Source organism: Anarrhichthys ocellatus, unplaced genomic scaffold (genome assembly GCF_004355925.1).
Source record: "Anarrhichthys ocellatus isolate YVR2014 unplaced genomic scaffold, GSC_Weel_1.0 scaffold10, whole genome shotgun sequence".
NCBI lineage: Eukaryota > Metazoa > Chordata > Actinopteri > Perciformes > Anarhichadidae > Anarrhichthys > Anarrhichthys ocellatus.
Genome location: NW_022280040.1, coordinates 1,269,110 through 1,290,808, shown reverse-complemented (window position 1 = coordinate 1,290,808; position 21,699 = coordinate 1,269,110). Strand labels below are relative to the sequence as shown.

The 21,699-nt window shown below is 43.4% G+C and overlaps 1 protein-coding gene across 6 annotated transcripts in view; it reads right to left on the bottom strand.

The window, feature by feature from the left end:
- Positions 1 to 21,699, bottom strand: part of zfhx4 (zinc finger homeobox 4) — a 93,372-nt gene that overhangs the window by 23,902 nt on the left and 47,771 nt on the right. For all 6 annotated transcript variants that reach the window (XM_031850281.1, XM_031850283.1, XM_031850282.1 and 3 more), the window contains one exon: positions 14,430 to 14,664. In XM_031850281.1, the coding sequence (XP_031706141.1) occupies positions 14,430 to 14,664 (235 nt within the window). The remainder of the gene's footprint in view (positions 1 to 14,429; positions 14,665 to 21,699) is intronic.

Sequence of the window (21,699 nt, the reverse complement as noted above, 5' to 3'; positions counted from 1 at the left end):
GGTAATACTGCTAGGGTAATAACCTTACAGACTTACTGATCTCCCTCCCTCCCGTTCTCTCACCCTCAAATCTTTATTTACCCTACTCTCCCTCTTTATCCCCTCTCTCTCTCTCTCTCTCCCCTCGTTCTCCCTGTACCTTTCCCCCCCGAATTTCAGCACGTTTAACAAGCATTTAGATCTTAACCAGATGTTGTTAATGTAGCATGTCTAAAATACTAAACATCAACCCAGCGGAGAGGGGCTACAGCTCCTGCACAGGGCCTGGGAATAACTGACACACACACGCACACACACCTGCACTCGCTCACACACACCTACACACAAAACACTCTGCACATAACACACATTAACTCCCACACGGCGCTCAATGTATTTCATGCACAGAGGCCCACAGCCCACATGCTAACATGTAAACACACACACACCAGCACAAGCAAACACACGTGTTTCCATCCACACGCTCCAATCCACCCCCACCCACCCACTTATTGCTTAAAACACATGAGAACTTATTACACCAGCAAAAAATATCTATTGTTTTGCGGGTCGACTCTGAAAGCCAGACAATAGGATTGTCACATTTAATACGCTTCTGGTGTGAATGTCAATAAGTTGAACTGACAGAATAAGCTGAAAAAATGACTTTTGTGTAAAAAATAAAATGCTTGTATCAGCAGTTCCAAATTTGCTTTGTTGTTGTCAATTACGACTTCCTGAGACACTTCATTGTATTTTCTTTCGCTCAAATTGCCCGCTCCGCTGTCTTGCAGGCGACTAACAAAACACCTATTACTCTTTTGAAAAAAAAAAAAAGAAAAAAGAAAGAAAATCATATGAATAAACATAGCCAAGATTAAAGGCTTGCCGTGTCTTGCTTGCTGCGCAGACAAAACTGTTGTTTCGTGTTAACAGGGGTTTCATTTTCAGTGCTGTGAGCACTTGGGGCGGAGGGGGGGGATGATATTAATGATTCTTTAATAGCAAATACAAAAGGTTTTCACAGGACAAAAATATGGCTTCAAAAGGTTCAGTGGTGGAAAAAAAGAATTGGCTGCAACACCTGGCTTTATACAATAGGCTAGCACACCTACTGTACACCTCCACACGTGTGTGCACACATACACACACACACGCACACAAACACCTGCATCTTACACAACAGCCATATTGCATTTCGGCTGTTTGAATCACCTTAGGCTGAGTAGGTGAATTGAAGAGGCGGCACGGCAAGCTTACTGAGGGATTTAGGAATAATTTGAAAAGAAGATTCCTCTCCTCTGTTTTATCCCAACAGCCCCCCCTCCCTATTTTTTGCTTTTCCTGGTCTTTTATGATTCCGTGGCCCAATATTTATCTAGCCCTGATTATAAACATCTGGCCAATGGGGCAGAGAGCACAGCGGCAGCCGCAAAACACACACACACACACACACGCGCACACACACACACACACACACACACACACACACACACACACACACACACACACACACACACACACACTCTCTCGGAGAGTCACACACATCGTGGAAATATCACACACGCTCACCAACGTGACCCTGTCAGGTCCAGCCGGAGGACGGAGGGAGAGAGACACAGAATGACGGAGAAAGAGAGAAAGACAGTCGGACCAGACAGAGACAGAGACAGAAAGAGAGAACTAGAAGCTGAGGGTTAATGGCCTTCCCATCTCTGTGATAAGAATTCATTCTGTTCTATTACCAGCACTTATCTACAGAGGCTGCTGTCTTTCCCCGCTCTCTGCCTCAAAACAGACAGACACACACACACACACACACACACACACACACATGCACAGCGAGGGTCCGAGATCGATAGATGAACCTAATGAAGAAAGCAGCTGTTTCTCGGCATACCTGCTCAACTCTATCAGGCCAACAAGATCTCCCTGCCGTATTCATCTGTCTCTCCATCCATCCATTTATCTATCTACCTACCTGTCCATCTATTTTTATATCTTTATACACAGCTATCCATCCATATACCTATCCTATTTGTTCCTCAGTGCCTCTCTCTATCTGTCCATCCATCACTACAGTTGTAAACAAAAGGGTACCAGCAGGATAGATATAGTTTCCAATCGACCAGACTGGTCCTTGTCATGTATTTAAGGTTTATTTATTTTCCGAGAACTAATACGAGGCAGGGAATCGGGGAATCTAATAAAATGGCTGCCGTGGTTTCAGAGAATGGCCGTGTGTGTGTGTGTGTGTGTGTCTATGCTTAAAATAGGTTTGTGATGGGCAGTGGCCAAATGGATAATGCTTAAACAGATCTTTATCCTATTGGGCCAGTGTTCCGTTTTTAGCTGCATAAAAAACATCTGCTTTCAGAGCCACCAAAAGAGAAACTGTAAGCCTGGATGGAAATCAAACAAAAGATTTAAGTAGATGGAAAGGAAAGATAGAAATACAGTTATAGGATCCTGAAAAGATGTATTGCTTAGGGCTGTGTAGCTTTTATCAGTTCATATCTTAAAAATTTGATTTAGCACAAGAGAAATGTGAATCCTCATTTTGAAGAACTACACATTTATAATATTTCCAACACGTTTGGTATGCATGCTGCATTCAATACATAATTATTAGCAAGAATAGCAGTGTGTTTGTGGGAATTACACATAAAGAATTATGACAAGAAATGACTTCATGTTTCCATTCACTCTATTCATTTGCAACACATTTTCTATGAATACATGTCTTATTGATGGGGGATTCGGTTGAGTCGGGGGCACCACATAGCTGCCATTAGCGCAAAACAATTGCACACACTGACAATAAGTCCATGTGACATGTCTTTTGCCATACAAGAGGGTGCAAAACAAAAATGTGTGTATTATCAGGGCCGTATTATGTGTTGAGGTTAAGGAAGATGGTAGGACCCTTCAACATAAGAAGAATAGAGTCTGGGAAGAGAAAGAAAAATATCTTCAAGCCCAAGTATTCATTAGGTTGCTCAGAATCATCCCCAAAAGGAACACATGGAGCCTGTAATACATGGGCACATACGTTCACACACACACACATACACACACACACACACACACACAAACACACGCACACAGAGAAATACACAGACCTGGGGCAACTGGCCCGGAGATGGTATTCGCAGACAGTTACAAATAAGGAGTGTTGGCTTTCCTCTGACTTTCTCAAAAACATGCAAAAAATGTCCATTTCATTACTGACTAAACAATGTCATATGGGCCCCCACTGGCCCTAATAGAAGCAGACAAAGACAGAGCAGCACACATATGCTTCGAATAAATCAGATTACTGAGGGAGAGTGGGAGAGAGAAAGAGTGAGAGAAAGAGGGGAAGAAAGAAAGACACCGCCAGACACTTAGAGGATCGACAATATTCCCTTTTCTTGCTACCTCCACCCCTCCCTTTCTCCTTTCCTTCACTTTCTTAACTCCCCGAACCCCCCAGCGGGATCTGTTTTAGATTTGAGCCAGTGGTAGAGCCATAGAGCCATATCTCTTCCTTATCTCTGCTAGCCGTCAGAAAACAGAAAGCTCCATGTTTCCATGCATTAGACTCCCTGCCCCTGAAACGCCACTTGAAAATCTCACAGCCCCTCAAAATGGTTGAGCAGGAAAATAAAAAGCAAAGATATCATTTAATCAAATGAAATGCAGGTTACCGGGTTGCATGGATATCACTTTTTGAAGTGCGCTCTGATACAGTGTCATATCAAAGTAAATGTCAGCCGTGAAAATTATGGAAATGCGTTTTTTGGCATTGTGACAACAAATGTCATCCAATATCCCCCAAAATGAGATCACTCTTTGACAACCACAAAGCGTCATTAACTGTATTTGCAAATCCATCAGAATTGTAAGGGGCTGTGACATTTTGTACCCCTGACCACCTCTGGGGTTTTAAACCCTATGAAGATATCCCATTGTGTTTTTGGCTCCAATTATGCCAAAGCCCTTCTCTGACAACTGTAAAGGGAAGTATTGATTGAAGTTGGAACAAAAAAAAAGCTTAGACAGGGTGGAGAATATGTTAACAATTTGAAGAAAATTGATTTATAATTAAGTCTTAATTGCGGCAAAGGCTTGGACTTTCAAAATGCCGTGTGACGTTAGCCGGGAAACAAGATAGGGGAACATTATTGATACACTTTAACTTTGGTGGTCGCCCAGACATTGATTCAGCCGTTTTGCGGTGCCGTTGGCATGCTCTGAGGATCTAAATGCTTGTGCTTTTTAGGAAGCACCTATACGCACAAAGTACTGGGAAAAGATGCACATACACTTGCATGCACAAACAAATACACACAACTAAGTGAGCTAACACAGCATAATTAACCTTCATCCGGGAAAAGTCAGGGCTGCCTTATCTGCAAACTTGACTGTGCATGTGTGTGTGTTTGCTTGTGTGTACGTGTGGTAGTTACAGCATTAGGTGTGGAACTGATCGACTTCAGATGGCGTTGGCGGAGGTATTATTCTGGACAAAATAGTGAGTGAAAGTAATGTGTGTGAGTGTGAAATGTATGCTTACTTAAGCTTACGTACAGATTTGTATGTCCCACTGCATTCATTTGTGAACCCAGTGTGTTTGTTTGTCCCCTCATGTGCTTCAAGAAATGCGGCAATATGTGAGTGTGTGTTTATGTTCAAATCTGTGTGTGTATTTGTCCCCACGGGCCTAATCAGGTATCAGATACCTTTTGTTTTGGGAGCTCATTGATGGATGAAATCTTTATCTGTGCTATTGATCAGGAGGGCACGGGTCCTAAACTGTCTGTCTAGCTGCCTGCCTGCTCCAGCTCTAACAAGATTGCCAGGGCCGAGTATATCAGTTAACATTTAATCAATGGCAGCTTAAGACACTGGGGCTAAGGGAAAGAAGCCCACCGCTTCAGCCCCCTGCCCCAAACCATTACCCAGGATTGAATGGGAAATATATGTGTGTGTATGTGTGTGTGGGGGGGTTCCAGATGATTACAAGGGATTGGGTCTGGTTGATCACATGTCTTCAGGGGACAGAGGTGTGAGTATGTGTGAGTTTCTACGTCAGTGTTTACAGGCATGCGAGTGCTGGCTTGTCGATACATGTTAATACGGCAAAAGCGCCAGAGGGGGGGTGGTGTGTGCTACGCTGCCTGTGCCGCTCTGAACAAAATAGAAAAACTGAATGAAGTGACTGATGTGTTTCGAAGAAAATCGCCATTCAAATCAAGTGAAGGCTTCAAATTGTACGTGTCTGTGCAAAAGTATACACACACTGCAGTGGAAAGATACGACATATCTGGCAAAGCGTGTTCTTCTCTTTTTTTTTTTTTGCCTTGCTTGCAAAAAAAACAAACCCTGATGGTAAAATGCAAAACAGGAGAGTCAGCAAAAAAGAAATATGATCAGCGAGACTTTTTTCTTGCTTTTTGATTTTACCATCAGCTCATCTTACTGTAAATGAAACCCCATCAGATCTAAGCGGTAGATCTGTCGTCTCCCATCTCCAATCTTTTCTTTCATTTTCATATTCATGCTATCACTGGATCTCATCATCATCAAATGTCATTTTGAGAGAACTAAAGATGTACTTACAGTATTTGCATATGCAATGTGTGTGTGTGTGTGTGTGTGCGTGTGCTTATGTGTGTAAGGTTCTGAATGATAGTGTCCGTGTGAATGTGTGTGTTTGTCAGGGGGTTGCTCTGAAGGGGGAAGCCCCTCTCACGTCCCTGCCTTTCGACCAAAGCCTGGGAGATTCCCACCACCAAAAATCAATGTGTGTGAGAGCATATGTGCGCCTGTGTGTGTGTGTGTGTGTCAAGGTTTTGTAAGACAAATCTCTTCAGCGTGTGCCGCTTTAGTGCTATTGAACCAGGCTTCGATCACTCGGCCACTGTGAATAATGCAAGGGAGGCTACTGCTCACTTACAGCACAGGATGCTTGCGCGCGCGCGTGTGTGTGTATATGTGTGTTTGTGACAGTATGGTCCTTTTTCCTTCTTGCAAATGCAACAGGGCAGTTCTTCGACGTTCCTCCACTTGGCCCTCTTAATCTCATGTCAGATACAGGAACTCCCACATTGATACTGTCTCTTTGAGTGTGCGCCACGTGTGTGTGTATGTGTGAATGTGTGTGTGTGTGTGTGTGTGTGTGTGTACGCGCGTGAGTGTGTACGCTGGAGGCTTCTACAGTAGACGGAAAGAGCTTAACTCAAGCAGACAGCTCAGGCCTGCACTTTGACACACCCTGACTCATTACATACAGCCGGCACACACAGGAATATTGTCATTAAAAAAGACAATTAGATATGAAGTCAAGGGAGCATCACTTACACACACATGGACACACACGCCTGCAAACACACAGCGCAGGAAATATAGGTGAACTCGTCTTCATATCCCCAGGTATATGAAGCGGAGATATTAATAATCAGGATGTTACAGAGTAATTAAAATTATTCCAAATGATGAGTGTGTGTGTGTGTTTTGTGTGTGTGTGTTTCTGTTAATTAAGCTGAATGATTTGATATGACACAAACCGTAATGCTTTAATGGTGTCCTATACTTGATGTGGCTGGAGGGGATGACAGTTGATGGGGCTATACGGAGAGACAGGGCGACACACACTCACGCACAAAAACAGATACAGCTGCTCATCGGCCTAAGAGAAGGATCTCTTTTTTTTGACATAATTATCTATGTCATCACTTATGAGGCAATTAAACAAACATCAGTTCCTATTTCCTCTCCCTCCGTCTCTCTTCTCCTTTTATTCTGCTTCCTTATCTCCTTCTCTCCTGCCATCTGTGCTCCCATCGCCTCTCCTCTACTCTTTTTTTATTTAATCTACTCCTTGCTCCTCTCCTCTCCTCTTCCTCCCCTCCTGTGTGACTCCAGACAAGGTTTCAATTTCAGCATGCTGATTGTCTCATTGCCGACTCTATGCATGTCTAACACTTACTGGCACTCTGGGGACCGGCAATACACACCATAGAATGCCTATTACACTCCCACACGTTTCTGGTGAGTGTGTGTTCGTGTTTGTGGTTGTGTGTGTGTGTGTGTGTGTGTGTGTGTGTTTGTGTGTAAGAGGTGATGAGGGTGTAAAATGCCTATTACGCTGAGAGTCTGGTCTCTCTTACATTGGGGAGAATTCTCTGGCGCCTAAAGAGCAGAAAATTGCAACGCTCCTCTTCCTCACTCCCCATTAACCTTCTTTTGAAACAAAAGCCTGACCAAGGTGTGTGTGTGTGTGTGTGTGTGTGTGTGTGTGTGCGTATGCGTGTGTATATCCTTGCCCATTAGCCTTATGTGCCATCGTGGGTAAGGCACTTTGTGGGCCCAACCAAGCAAAAGCCCTTGTGTCTTTTCTGCATATACCATACGTTCTCTTTGTTTTCTATTTTATTTAACCGCCCTCTATAGGCTACTTTTTTATGCATACTGCACTTTTACATAGCAACAGCGTCTGTTCACCATTGTTTTTGTCTCTCTATTCAGTCACCCAAATGTATATTTCTGTGCTCCTAAATTAACTTGTCACTCATGTTTTCCTTATTTTCCTCCATCCTTCATGAAAAATAGCAGGGAGGGGGGAGATGGCATCTTATGAAGAGCGGGCATATTTGTCTAATTCGCACAAAGACATCCACATCAAAGCACAAATCAAGAACAAGGCTCATTCAGTGTTTTTTTATCAGTCCATCCATTTCTCGTTCTTTTTCTCCAGCATCCTTTTCCCCCTCTGTCACATTCCCCTTTCTCTCTTTATTTTCAGAGTGTTATTAGGACATGATAAAAGCGAAAGAGATGTCATGACATGAGACCCCCTGTTAGCATTAGGAGGTTGGAGGGAAAACGAATGAGAGAACGGTGGGGGGGGGGGAAAGGGAGAGAAAAAGATGAAAGAGATTTGTCTGGAAATTATTGCTCACAAGGCATTGATTCTCTGCTTTAATCTCACACAGTGTGCTCAAATTTCCTATTAGGGAAATGAAGAAAAGGAGAGAGAGGGAGATGGGTCTTATTCACATAGGTGGGGAGGTGAAACGGGGCATGACTCTCAGTGTTTCTTTGGGCAGACATAACATACTATTTCCCTTATTCTCAAAAGAGAAGCCATGTCTAGGATATATATTATTTTGCATGTGCTGTTTTGCTTTAAGGCCATTAGTCTGCTGTAAGTAACCATTGGAAAGGAAAAGCTCTTGCTACTGAACAGCTGGAGGGTCATATAGACACGCACACACACACATACGACAAGCCACTGACAGCTGCTATAGCTGCAAAGCTTCCTCCGGTTAGCGACGATTAGCCTTTGCTATAGGTAATCAATAGCTGCTATCAATTCCATACCTCCCACTGATGGATGAGGTAAAAGAAAGAGAGAGGAGAGTGAAGAAGAAGGGATCAGTAGGAAATAATGTGTTGCTGCTGCTGCTGCTGCTGCAGGAATGAAATTCTACCTGACAATAGTTTCTAAAGTAAAGTTCCTGCTCTTTTCGTTGTGTGAGTGTGTGTGCATAAAGGCTGCCTTTAATGTCCATCTGTGAATTGTATCATCTCGGTCTGAGATTAGTGGCTGCTTGGACCCAGTGAGTGTATTGCCTGGTTACCGCGGCTCCGGCTCCACACAACCCTCCTTCCATCACCGGATTGTTTGTCTTAATGCTGTGTGACATGGCCCATTGTTTTGTCCATCTGTGGTTAAGAGTCAATGGACAGAGGGTGTATGAGGGGATCGGGGGTGAGAAAAGAATGGAGGTGAGGGAGAAGAAAATCAAGAAGAGCAGGGGTGAAAAAAGGGGGGGGGGGGGGTAATGGGGGGAGGGGGGCTGAAGGCAGAAAAAAAGTAAAGACAAGATGGGGACAAGACCTGAAAGAAATATTGAAAGAGACTGACAGTAAGGGAAAACATGCAATAACACTGTGCTTTGAATATAGTCCTTACATTCACCACTTCCTTTTCCAGGACCTTCTAGAGGCTTTCGGTTCCATATGGAGTGGGGCCTTAAGCTCGTTTTGATATCACTGACGTGAAAGACGTCCTGGCCCCGTGACGCCAGTCCCCTCTTCAAAGGGTTAAGTCATATTTAGTATGCGTCCTCATAGCCCCACGGCTTTGTATTGTAAATAAGACTAATGTGGCATTGGTCAGGTATGCTAATTCAGATAATCAGTGCAATTTCTGCAAATTATAACTGTCAGTGTGGTGGGCACAGAACCTTGGCGGAAAACATGAGGGAACAATTTAACCCGGGTAATACCCCTCCACCAAAGAGCTGCTCAACTCAAAGAAAAACAATCGGCCTGAGCCCATACCGCCCCAACACACCATTTCAAAAATAGTTTATGGTGAACGAGGCTCGTTTTTTTCTCAGGCACAAGTCAGCTTGCTGCCCTTTTTTTTCCAATGTGCACACACAAACCGCAAAGTAATTATAATTCACTTGGATGGAATTATTCAAAAAATGACCACATCTTTTACTCCCTGGGCCGTAGAGAATATGGTTTTGGGAAATTTAGGGTAAATTGCTACTTGCTGAAAATATAATAATATACATATATGAATGTGTCTTATTTTGATTTGACAAATGATTTAAAATGCAGCGTATTGTCTCCAGATAAATGTACAGCAATAAAAAAACTACATATTTCACAAAAATCCTCTTGGCTGACATCACATCTCTCTCATCAGAATAGTTCTCCCCAGGAACTGCTTTTTACTCATGTTGGGCACATAAAATAACATTCCACGTTTTTATTGTATGAGGAATGGATCCAGCCGGACTGAAATCTGTGGACTTTACCTTTTATGTAAGTAACTTCCTGTTTCACAGTAAATGAGAACGAAAAGGTCACGAATAATTTATTATCTGTAGACAATCACAAAGCAAATCAATATGTAATATAATTGGCTGCCTTAACCTATTAAACTTCTAATCTAAACATAGATATCTTACGGCTACGGGCATAAGAGGGGTGACATATGCAACACAAGAATAAAACACTAAAAAAGGAGGAAAAAAAAGTTCTTTGATGAGCCAGTCAGCTGGTCATACCTACTGCAGTCTGACTTGAAAAAGAAAATGGCCACCACTGCGCTAACTCTAGCGGTTAGCTAGATCTGGGTGTGTGTTGCATCCTTTCTCTCACTTCTCCGGCCATCCGTGAATGTTTATGTAATGGCCACAAATTACTGAGACAAACCCTGGAAATAGACTTCTGTCTGAGGAGAGACCTTCCTACGAAAAAAGAAGACAACCGCTGGAATGGCGAAACCACCCCCACTACCCAGATGGGGGAAAAAAAAGTATAAAATGAAGAAGTGAAAGTGAGGCAGGAGGGAAAACCTAATAACTCAAAAGATGCATTGGTGTCATCGCATCAAAATGCTCTTTGGGAAACAGTGAAGCCCTTTCCCACATTGAAAATTGAATGATCGTTTTCGGTGCTTTGGCTGAATTCAGACACATACAGTTTGGGTTGGGTAAAATTGAAAACAAGCAATGTCGGCGCACTTGGAAACATGCAAGAAGCCACACTTGCTCTCATATTCCATCACTTCCTGCTGGAAGGACAGGCACATATAAGGACAATAAGTGTCCATTAGGCTCTGTTTTTAGCCTACAGCTGCTATCTAAATGGTTAGAACAGCTACACTAATTTTACTGGAACCAAAAATGACCCAGAGCCTTATCACTCAGGGAAAACAAAAGGCTCTGGATACACACACACTCACATACACACACACACGTACACTCACGATAAAAGTGTTGTCGGTCTCTCTAAGTCAGAAGAGGTCTTTTGTTTAAAAGGGGGACTCAGACAAAGAGGGTCCTCTCCCTCCCTCTTTAATGCATGTTAGATGGTGGCGGGGTGGAGGGCATATAGAGGGATGGAGATGTGTGTGGTGGGGTGGTGGACGGATGGATGACAGGGCCGGGCTCTCAGAAATAATTACCTCCATAAGATCCCATCTCCCTTCCCTTTTTGTGAGGGACAGAGGGAGCGAAAGGGGAAACAAATGACAGAAAGTAAAGTATGCATAAAAGGCCCTAGTGTTTCTGCTTGGTCTGGCTTACGAGGAGCTTACACATGATGGAGCACAGGGCGAGGATACACGTAAAAAAACACACTCATGCACACACACGCGCGCCTCCTCACAGTGTTCTTTATGGCTGAACAAATGGTCAAATGGTTGAGACAGAGACGGCAACAGTCAGAGGGAGAGAAATCCCTGTAACAATTTAACTTCAGAGAATGTCTCCAAAAAATCCAGCTAAAATAATTGTTCAAATTATAAAATCGATGATGTACCCATGACTTGTAATATGTCATATTTTTCTTTTTCTGCTTGACTTTTACTAAACAGCTCTATTCAGAGCGTAACTTCATTATAGAGAAGGGCAAAAAAAAAACTTTTGGACGACCCTCAAAGTAAAATGGCCTCCAAGTCCTCCATGTTGAGTAGGCAATTCATTTATGCTTGCTCCGCTGATGCAAACTGGCATTTTTTTTATGAACTCAATTTTCTTTAACACTTCTAATTGTACATAGAGAAGAGCGATTTAGCTCAGCAAAGGGGGCACATTGGGTTTTTTGTCTATGAAGGACACAGCAATGTCTGCACATGAACATGTAGGTAAGTGCGCGAACACACACACACACACACACACACACGCGGACCCTTCACTTTCACTTCACAATGGTGTTTACCAAGTGTAAAGGATGAGATGGCTGGGCCCAGATTGGAGGAAATACAGACTCAAAGGGATAACAAAGAGTGTTAGGTTCTCAAATAAACATGCACGAGAAAACACATGTATTGACATGCACACAATGCAGTCCAACAGGAGTGTTTCTCATACACTCGTCTTTGTTCAAAACACCTATACCCTTGCGGTGCGTCTCTGCAGTACTGTATCCTTAATTAGGCCATAAAATCAGCATCACAATTGTTTAATGAAAGCCATTCACATGTACATAAAGTCCAGAGCATTAGAACTCTTATTCCCAAATGGGCCTATAATTATCTGGCTCAGTGCCAGGTCCCAGGCTTTAAGAGAAAGATACCGGTCAGCACTTAAATTAATCTTTTTCATACCAGTCTCTAATGAACAGAAAGTGCTCGAGTCAGGAGTTGTAGCCCCAGAAAACTAACAGCACGCATACACATGCACGTACACACAAATAGAGGGTCCTTAAACCGAATACCGGCTGGAAATGTTGCCTACTATAGAGCCTTTTCCATTGGTGAAAACATTCACATCATTTATCACCATAGGAGCCCAAAGCAGCTAAAACATACATTTGTTTCCATATAACATAACCTAGCGTAGCGTGTAATGTTTGTGAAAAGCACAATAGCTCAGCTTTAAAAGAAAAAAAGAAGCAAAAAATATACATGAAAAAACGCTCTATTTAACCGAACTATAAAAAAAGAATACAACCCTGAGTTATTAAATTAAATATCAGTGTTTGATCTCTGGTTGAAACATCCCTCTCTGCAGACACCTGCCAAGTGTGTATGGTCGACAAGGAAATACCGTTGAAACATTTACCACGTCGCCTACCCTGTGAAAGAAAACTGTTCACTAAAAATTATATGGAGTGGGCAGAAGGAGGGCATCCAAAAAAGTGGTTTAGCATTTTGGACGCTGCCAGCGTCCGCTTAAGCTTTGCACTGGCTTCCTCATGGAAATTCACCATGTGGCATCAAAGCCAAAGTATAAAACGAGGGCCCTAGCAACAAATATGGTGTGTTTTAAGAGTGGAACATTCGAAGTAGGTGCAGTGGGCAAATATTGCGTTTGCTAGGTTTTAAACCTAGTTGTGCTCACTGGTTTGAGATGTAAAAAGAAGAGGAAAAAAGGGCTTGAAGTCGGGCTTTTGTTCTGGATAAAAAAAAAAAAGACGACAGGAGCAGGAGAAAATGGGAGATGGAATAAGCAGGACAAAAAAGGAGAGAGAGAGAGCAATACAAAAAGAGAGCAGCAGGAAGAGAGAGGGCAGCGGAAAGGGGGGAGGGGGTATGTTAAAATCTACGGTAATGATTTATCTAAGCACGCTTTTCTGCTGTACCCCAAATTTTACCGAAACTTTGATCCATGTGTAATTAAAACCAAACGTACGGGGGCTACAGTCTCCATTTCAGGATTGGGAGATCTTCTGTTCGTGTGTGTGTGTGTGTGTGTGTGTGTATGTTGGGATTCACATATGTTTCTAAGTGCTGGGCCCCCATCTGCTTTGGGAGTACATGTACAGTATAAACAGGACACTTTGGGGAGCACAGACCAACACACACACCCACACACACACACACACACACACAGATGGATGTATGGACTAATGCTATTCTGGAATGCTATTCAAAATGTGTTATCCCCCCCTCCGCCAACCCATCCCACCCGCTCCTTCAGGTCAAGCAAAGCAAAAACAAGTTAAGCGCTCATTTTCTCCCGGCAGCATTAACATAGGGATGACTAAATAATGGACCCTGACTCTTGGTCTTCTGGTTTAAATTACAGTGTAGCCCCCTCCCGTTACACCCTGAAACCCCTCACCAACCATCCAACCCCCACTCAAAGAAAAACGATTAATCTTTTTTTTTTTTTTTTTTTTTTTTTTTTTTTTGTCTCTCTGAATGTTTTACAGTTCTGTTACACTTATTAGCTGCTGGCAGGACGGAGAGTCTTAAATGAAAGCCAAATTGCTTTGGTCATGAGAAAGGAAATGAAAGCTCACTCCAGGGAGAGACTGTGTAGCCGTAGCAAGTGTGCGTGAATGTGTACGTGTGTGTTTGTGTGTTTGAGTAATGTGTGTGTGTGTGACTAACGTATATGTGTGTACAGGCCGTTTCACTATGAGATACTCCCAAGGTGAAATTTCATAAGCTGACTGCTTGCCTGACTGGGATGTCCCTGTGCACGGGACACTGTGTGTTTGTGTGTGTGTGTCTGTGTGTGTGTTGCGCATATAAGCGCGGCAGCCTAATAGGAACAGTATGCTCATTTTGGAGAGATTAGGAGGAATGGACGGGTCTGTTTCGAGAGACGTGATCTGGATATGAAGGCCAAAGGAGGGAGGGAGGAAGGGTGAGAGGTTTGACAGAATAAAGAGGGAGCGGTGCAAGAAAAGAGAAAAAGAGATGAGAGGAGTATAAGGAGTAAATGATCAGACCTCAAATAAATACAACTGACCACCACAACTGGAATCAGCATTTAACTCAAATCTGAAAAATTTAAAACACAAGCAAATAAAAAATGGCAAATAAGTCAGGGCATGTGTGTACTGAAGAAGAAAAAAGAAAAGTGATAAAAAAAAAGGAAATGACGCATGACACCTGAAAACTGCCCCAAAATAGCCTTAAAAATAACAAAAAACTCAAGTCACAACAGCTAAAGCAAACAGACAAAGCGGGTTAAGGAAGCACAGACCTTGGCTGGAGCGGCACTCCTTGACGTGGAACAACTCGTTGAAGCTCAGGCCCTCCTCGTCCCCTCCCAGGCCTTGCTGGTGCAGCTGGAGTTTCCTCAGTCCTTCGTTCTGCTGGTGGCGAGCTGAGCGGGTGTGCTGCACCAGGTTGAGGCGGGCCTTGGTGGAGTAGTCGCACAGTGCGCAGTAGTAGACACACGACTCCAGGCTGTACGCGCTGTCCTGCTTCTGCAAGTGCTGTGGAACAGAAGTGAGGAGGGTGCAGATGTTACAGAACAGTTTTAATTTAATTTAACATCGACAGTGTCACAGTAGTGCTAGTAGTGTAGTAGTGGGCAGTGCTACGAAAACCTACAATCCAGAGCAATGATTAAATCTCATGGACAAAGACAACTTTGTCTATGAATTTCAAATAGAGAGAACATTATTACAGACACTGCACATTCCAAATGAACTGGACGTGTTTTAGGTGACATAAAGATTAACAACACACAAAAAGTCAGATAAGGGGTTGAGTTCAGAACACTGTTTTTGTCTTTAACATGCACATTGTCCAGCTCTGCTCATTGTTGGCAGCTGCAGGGGTTTCTCATTCAATGTGTGCTGTCAGTTGCAAGCCCTTAATTTCCAGTTGCCTCTTTAATGGCATTGCAGCCTTGCAAAGCTACCCCCTACCTCGATGTGTGCGTGTGCACAAACACACACACACACACACACACACACACACACACACACACAAACACAACACACGCACAGCCCCCATCCCACCTTGCCCTACTCCCATACACCCAGTCAAGCCAAGCATATCAAGTGTGCCTCTGTTGTTGCTGCCGGGCTAATGAACAATGCACAAAAACAAAAGACCAGGCCAAGCTTTTATTATCTGATCCTCTGTGGAGGGAGAGGAAGGAGGGGAGAGAGAGAAAGACCCAGAGAGGAAAAGAGAGCAAGGAAAAGAGACAGAGACACAGAGGTGGCTCACGAAGGTTCGTTTATGCTTTGTTAAGATTTATTCATACAGCCATGTGAGAAACAGGTGCAGGGCTCTATGCATGAATTAATACACATAATGGCGTGTGTGTGTGTGTGTGTGTGTGTGTTAACTTTAGTCTGCCTCTCATGGCTGCTATAGGAAGATGTTTCATTCTTGAAGCACATGAAAAGTGAGCAAGGTAATATTTCCTCCTGAGCATCTTGTTATATGGAGCAAGAATAGAGAAATTGGAGAAAAAAATGTTATGTGTGGTGGGAAGAGTAGGGGGGATGGGGGGCAGTTAGCTGCAGGTGTGTGAGTTCTAACCCCCCTCTTCCTCCTTTGACAAACAGGGATTAGCAACATAGCTACAGCCGCTAACACATCTTTTCTCTCTGTCTCTCCTTCTTTCTTTCCTTTTGTAGAAAATCTTACGAGGTTTTTCTCACGAGACGGTGGGACGTCCCCTCGCAGTCAGAGGCCCTTTCAGAAGTCTTAAGTTTTAATTAAGTCGGAGTTGTCAGAAGAAAGCTCCCCTAGTCCAGAGCTCAGGGCCATTAATTACAGCTATCTTTGTTTCTCTGTGAAAGGAGGCCTCCCTTGCTCCTTCTCTTTCTCTCTCTCTCTCACTGCTTCTTTTCTTTCTTCCCCTCCCTCCCTCGCAAGAAAACTGGGCTGCTGAGCCTTACCGTGGAAACCACACACACACACACACACACACACACACACACGTGTGCTCATGCAAGCAAACGCACATACAGCAAATCACAAACACGTAAAGATGCATTCCCAAGAAGATTTGAGTTCATGTCTTTTCATTGAAATATAAATATAAATTTTATTCAAATTCTTTCGAACAATACGTTTTTAAATGCTACCAATCATGTTTTGCTGCTCGAAAAACGGTGGATTGCTCCCTCCCGGTTGGGAGTTAGTTGCTGGCCAAAGTGAAGGAGTTAAAGTATTAAGACCCTTGCCCAGGATATGCGGCAGAAAAAGGATGGATGGACCAATCTTGTTCTGGCCTCTCATAATGGCCTTCCATATCCGTGCCATATGCTAGACACCACACACAAAATCCCCTATACTTGCATATATCCCCACCATCCACATCAATCATTATTAAAAACACAATGTGTGATATTTGTTCTTTCACAATTCAATCGTGTCTGGACTACACTCCAATATACTTTTTTTTATGACCAATCTGCTAGAAGTGTGGGTATTTAGAATTGAATGAAAAACTAGTAATCAAACGAAGCCTTTCTTTCCTCCAATGACAACCTATTATATTGACAACTGCTACAGAAGAAAAGCTCATTGGAACGGTGCTGTGTTATGTGAGTGTTTTTTTCTTTGCGGAGGAGACAGGCGTGATAGTTGAGAGTCCTATCAGGATGTAGAGGGTTACCAGTGGTTCCTAATGACATGACCATTAAGGTAATTGCAATGGTTCTAAATTAAAATTTTCAAATAAATCAGTAATGGCATAGGACGCTTCACATCCAATCATGTCAGAACGTAAATTCTATTTGTTTTTAGGATCTGAAGCAAGTAGCTGGATGATGTACTTGGGGTTGAACCGGGCTGCCAGATAGGTTTAGGCCTAATATTAATTCTCTCCCCATCAGCACATTCCGGAGGGTTTGTTTAAGACCTAAACTAGAGGGCTGTCTGTCGCTCTCTGGCACTCCGCAGGCCTGAAAGGCAGGCGGTCTGGTGATCACAGGCCAGAACATCCATGATTTATGAACTTTTAAAGGAGCACTTTGACTCCTGCCAGGCGTGGGCTGTGTAATGCATATTCAAACACACAAACACACTGTTCCTGCTCCTGGGTTTGCGCCTGTGTGTGTCTGCTTGAAATGTGTATGTAATTTATGCCGGAGCTGATTTGTGTGTGTGTATATGTGCTGTACATACATTTGTGTCATATGCGTGTGTATGTGTGTGTGTGTGTGTGTGCAGGATGGCAAAAAGGCCCATCCCTGTCAATATGGCACCTCTCCAGAGTGCCTGGTGGTTAATTGTTAGGGATTAGTGCTTGGCAAACAACCAAATAAGCGAACGCTCCCTGTGGGCCAATCAAAACCAGCTAAACAGCACTCCCTGGGTGGACCTAAACATGGCACAGACATCTCTGGATGGTGGAGGAGGTGTGCATACACCCCCCCATACACACAATGCAAATTATGACACTCGGGATTTCCTGTTTACCTGTCAAAAACACAACACTGTCAGCCCTGTCGATGACATACACACATACACACAAACACACACTGGGACTTGTATAAGGAGAGGGGAAGAGAGTCAATTTGACAGGTAAGGGAAGCTCCCTTGTGTAGTGGTTTGCTGCTCTTGTGTGTGTGTGTGTGTCTGCGTATAAGTGTGTGTGTGTCTGCGTATAAGTGTGTGTGTGTCTGCGTATATGTGTGTGTGTGTGAGGATGACTGAGGACTGCATTCATTATGCAGAATGAGATGTTTACAAAACACCTTTCTCATACATAAACACAAGCGCACACACCTCCCCTCTGCTCGCTCCCTGGGTTTGGGGGGGAGGAAAGCAGCACTGCTGTCTCATATTCATTTGTTTTATCCGTGGTGACAAAGCTGCCTCATTAACTGAATTCTTAATAAGCCAAGGCAAAAGACATCTTCTCACAACTTCTTTTATCTCTCTGTGCGTGCACATGTAAGTGAAAGTGTGTGTGTGTGGGTGTGTGTGTGTGTGTGTGTGTATGCATGCGGTTGGGTGGGGGTATAATTTCATGCTTCTTTTCTTCGACTGCATCTGTCTGTGTATGTGTGTGTGGGATTTTTATGTATCAATAATTCCAACTCTACATTTCTTTTATTTTACCTCACTAGTGTGATTTTGTGTCTGTCTCTTTGCCATTGCCTGTGATTGTGCGTGTGCACTGCTACTAGGACAAAAATGTTTGGAAAGCAGCGCAAAGCAGTCGGGCTGTGTTTTCCTCCATAAACCGAATGACAAATTAGGGTATTCAGTACAAACATGACTCTTTCCTGTCATTAAGTGTAGAACCAGTCAGCTAATGAACACATACGGAAAATAAGAACCCTCCGCTACCGCAGCTATTTCTTAATAACCAGTGTGTGTGTGTATGTGTGTGTCAGAGCATGTGTGTACACGTTTTATAAGTAAAGAATCACTACATACATCCTTGTTTTCTATTTGTGTCCGCTGAGAGTATGTGCATGCATAAAAACCTTTTTTGTCTCCTTTCATCAGTGTTTTTTTTTTTAGGGGGAGCAGAGAGCTTGCTGTTGGGTATACCTTCTTTTTGGAACGTCACCAGCTTCCGGTGCTATCCCCTGGGCCCCCGGGGGTCCATCGGAGACAAAAACAGCCCCACTTGGCCCAGCAAACAACAAAAGCGTGTTTTGTTCCTTGAAAGTATTTTAAACACATACCAGCGCTGCCTGGAAGGCTGCCAAGTGTAGAATTCCATCGGTGCTACTGCCTCTCTAACACATGTTACTGGTAACCGCCGCTCAGCCCCCAAGACATAGATGTAACGCAAGATCACTGCCGATGGATTTGCTGGCAGTCTTCACTGCTGTAAAGAGATGCTGAGGGCCCAGGTATGTGCCACCTCGCTTCCACAGATAAAGAGAGCAGCGAATATAGTGTAGAGACAGATTCCGTGCTGCACACGCACAAAAACAAATATGCAAATGGAGGCCACATACAAAAAGTGCTGAGTGCACATTGCATACGCACACATATACGGACACATCTCCTGCTTTTGTCTCTCTCTCACTCTCACTGTCTGTGATCTGAGGATACTGGAGAAGCAAAACAATCCCCCTGACCTATATGACCTTCTTTTCTTTCCTGAAGGCCATCTTCACTTTCTTTACTACCAGGGTTCTCCCTATCGTTAATGCAAAGAAAAATAGTTCCTGGAGCTAAATTACCTCTCCCGTTTCTCTCGGCTGTGCCTGCTGGCAGTCACATGCGATCGGAGCTCTGGGGCCTGTCCATGAGGTGCAGGGCCTGTGGGCGATCTTAGCTTAGGTCACCCAATAATAATAAGCATCCGACGCACAATGGCCGGCAAGCCAAATAAATGAATTATCACGATGAGTCTTTCGCACGAGCTTCCTGCCGCTTTTCTCCGCTTCTGTGCTGTCAATTTTTGCTTTCCTTCAACTTGTTCTTTCCCTCTTTTTCACTCCACTTCTTTAATCTTTGCAATTTGTCAGCAGAAAATATGAGGAAGCACTAGTGATGAGGCTTTGCGCGCACACACTCACACAAAAACAAACACACACAGACACACTTGTAGCAGTGACGTAAGTGTGTCTGACGTATGGGGCAAAGGTCAATCTGAAGTTCACAGTTTCCTGACCTCTGGTCCCTTGTTTGGAAAAATCCCTCCTGACTCTCTATCTATTACTTTCTCTGTCACTGAAGAAAAATACACTCTTGTTGATTTACAACGTGATCCATTTATTCCGGTCTTAGTCAATGAATGTGAAGGAAATACCTTTCTTTGCATCTCTAGCACAGTCACCTCATGTTTTATAGATTGTAAGAGACAGAGACACCAGGACAAATCTTTCTTACTCACTGGTGCATGTATGTGTGTTAGGTGTCTTGAAAGCCAGCTCACCTCCACCCCCCATGAAAATGGATCACTATTTACATTAGCATTAGATTTATACAGCATGGCTCAGCCACTTACTCCCTATTAGCCATCCTGACCTTAGCCCATTAGGGTCTAAAAGCCCCCGCTTGTCTCCATCACAGTCAGGTGAGACTGACCAGACCTCCCCATTTCCCTAAACCATATTGCAGCTGAGATTATCTTTTCCATCAACTCACAATGGGACAGAGATCATAAAACGCTGAGATCAAGATCATTGAAATGCTAACATGCTTGTGGGATTATCTTTTTCCAGTGCTGTGCAATGGGAGTGGTATTGCTGAAATACTGACATGCTTTTGGGTAGGGTTCATCATTTTCCATTTTTGCCGACATGCAAAGATGCTTTTGGGAAATCAAGGCAAGGCCTAATTGACAGGATCTATGAAAGACGAGGAGAAAAACAAAAATAAAGAGGGCTTCAGCTTATTGGCTGGTACCATCAAAGAGGTTTGCAGTGCACTGACGTTGTTATATTTAACTAAAACTGAAATGGAAGAGAAGGGAAAATAATTTTGGTGCCGAGAGGAGCAGCAATTTTTGCCAAGTTTGTTTTTCTTCACTGTGTTTGTAATAGAGACTTGCTGAAAAATGTCCATTAGAGATAGTTAGACAAAATGAATGACAGAAACATACAGTGAGAGAAACGAACCGATAGATTGAGAGGCAAAGAGACTGGGAATCTATAACTGAGAGAACAAAAGAAAAAGAGATGGAGAGAGAGAGAGAATGATAGGGAAGAATCTAGACGAGTGTAGTCGGGTTCAAATCACTAATTACACATTCCTGAGCCTGTGAAGGGGAGTATTGTTTTCCAGTTAGCCCCTACCCTGTCGCATGGTTTCACTTAGCACAAAACAAAAGGTACAGGGAACAAAACACAAGCCTAATACCAGGTCCTGCTAATGACAGAGAAATGGGAGAAATTATCCCTGGGGTGGATCCTCGTGAGAAAATGGCTCGTGATTACTGGACAAAGGGAATTCATTTTGAAACTGTCACAAAATGGCAGACTGTCTGCTTCTTTCTTTTTAGAGCTGTATTTATCAAACCAGTGCTCATGATACTTTTCTGATAGCTATATCACTACAAACATGCCTTGCTTAATCTAACACAGTTTAAATACTACATAATACTATGTATAAAGTAACAGAATCTTGAACGTCCTAAAAGCAAATATAATATTTAGGCCTTATTACTTAGAAACAATGGGACTTGTCACATGTAAAAGCTGTTGATAAGTGTGTGTGCACACACTGGAGTACCTCTGCCAGGCGGAGCACAATGAAAGCACCTCTTCAGTTGCACCGTTTTGCATATTGCCACAGGAAATCAAATGCCTTGCAGTTGACCTACAAGATGGCACACTTGATCCCTCCCTACTATACAAGGCGGAGGAGCGTCTCTCTCTTTCTGTCTGCTTTATCCCTCTTCATCCGAACTCAAGACATTTAAACAGTGACTGTCTCTCACAGAGATAACAATATTCTGTCACAGTTTCCGACACGATCTGTCTACCCCCATAAACCCATAATGATGAGCTTTGTGCTGTTCCGGCAACATAGAGGACCCTACCATTTTCTGCATAAGCCAAGGAAGGGGGTACGGGGGGGGGGGGGGGGGG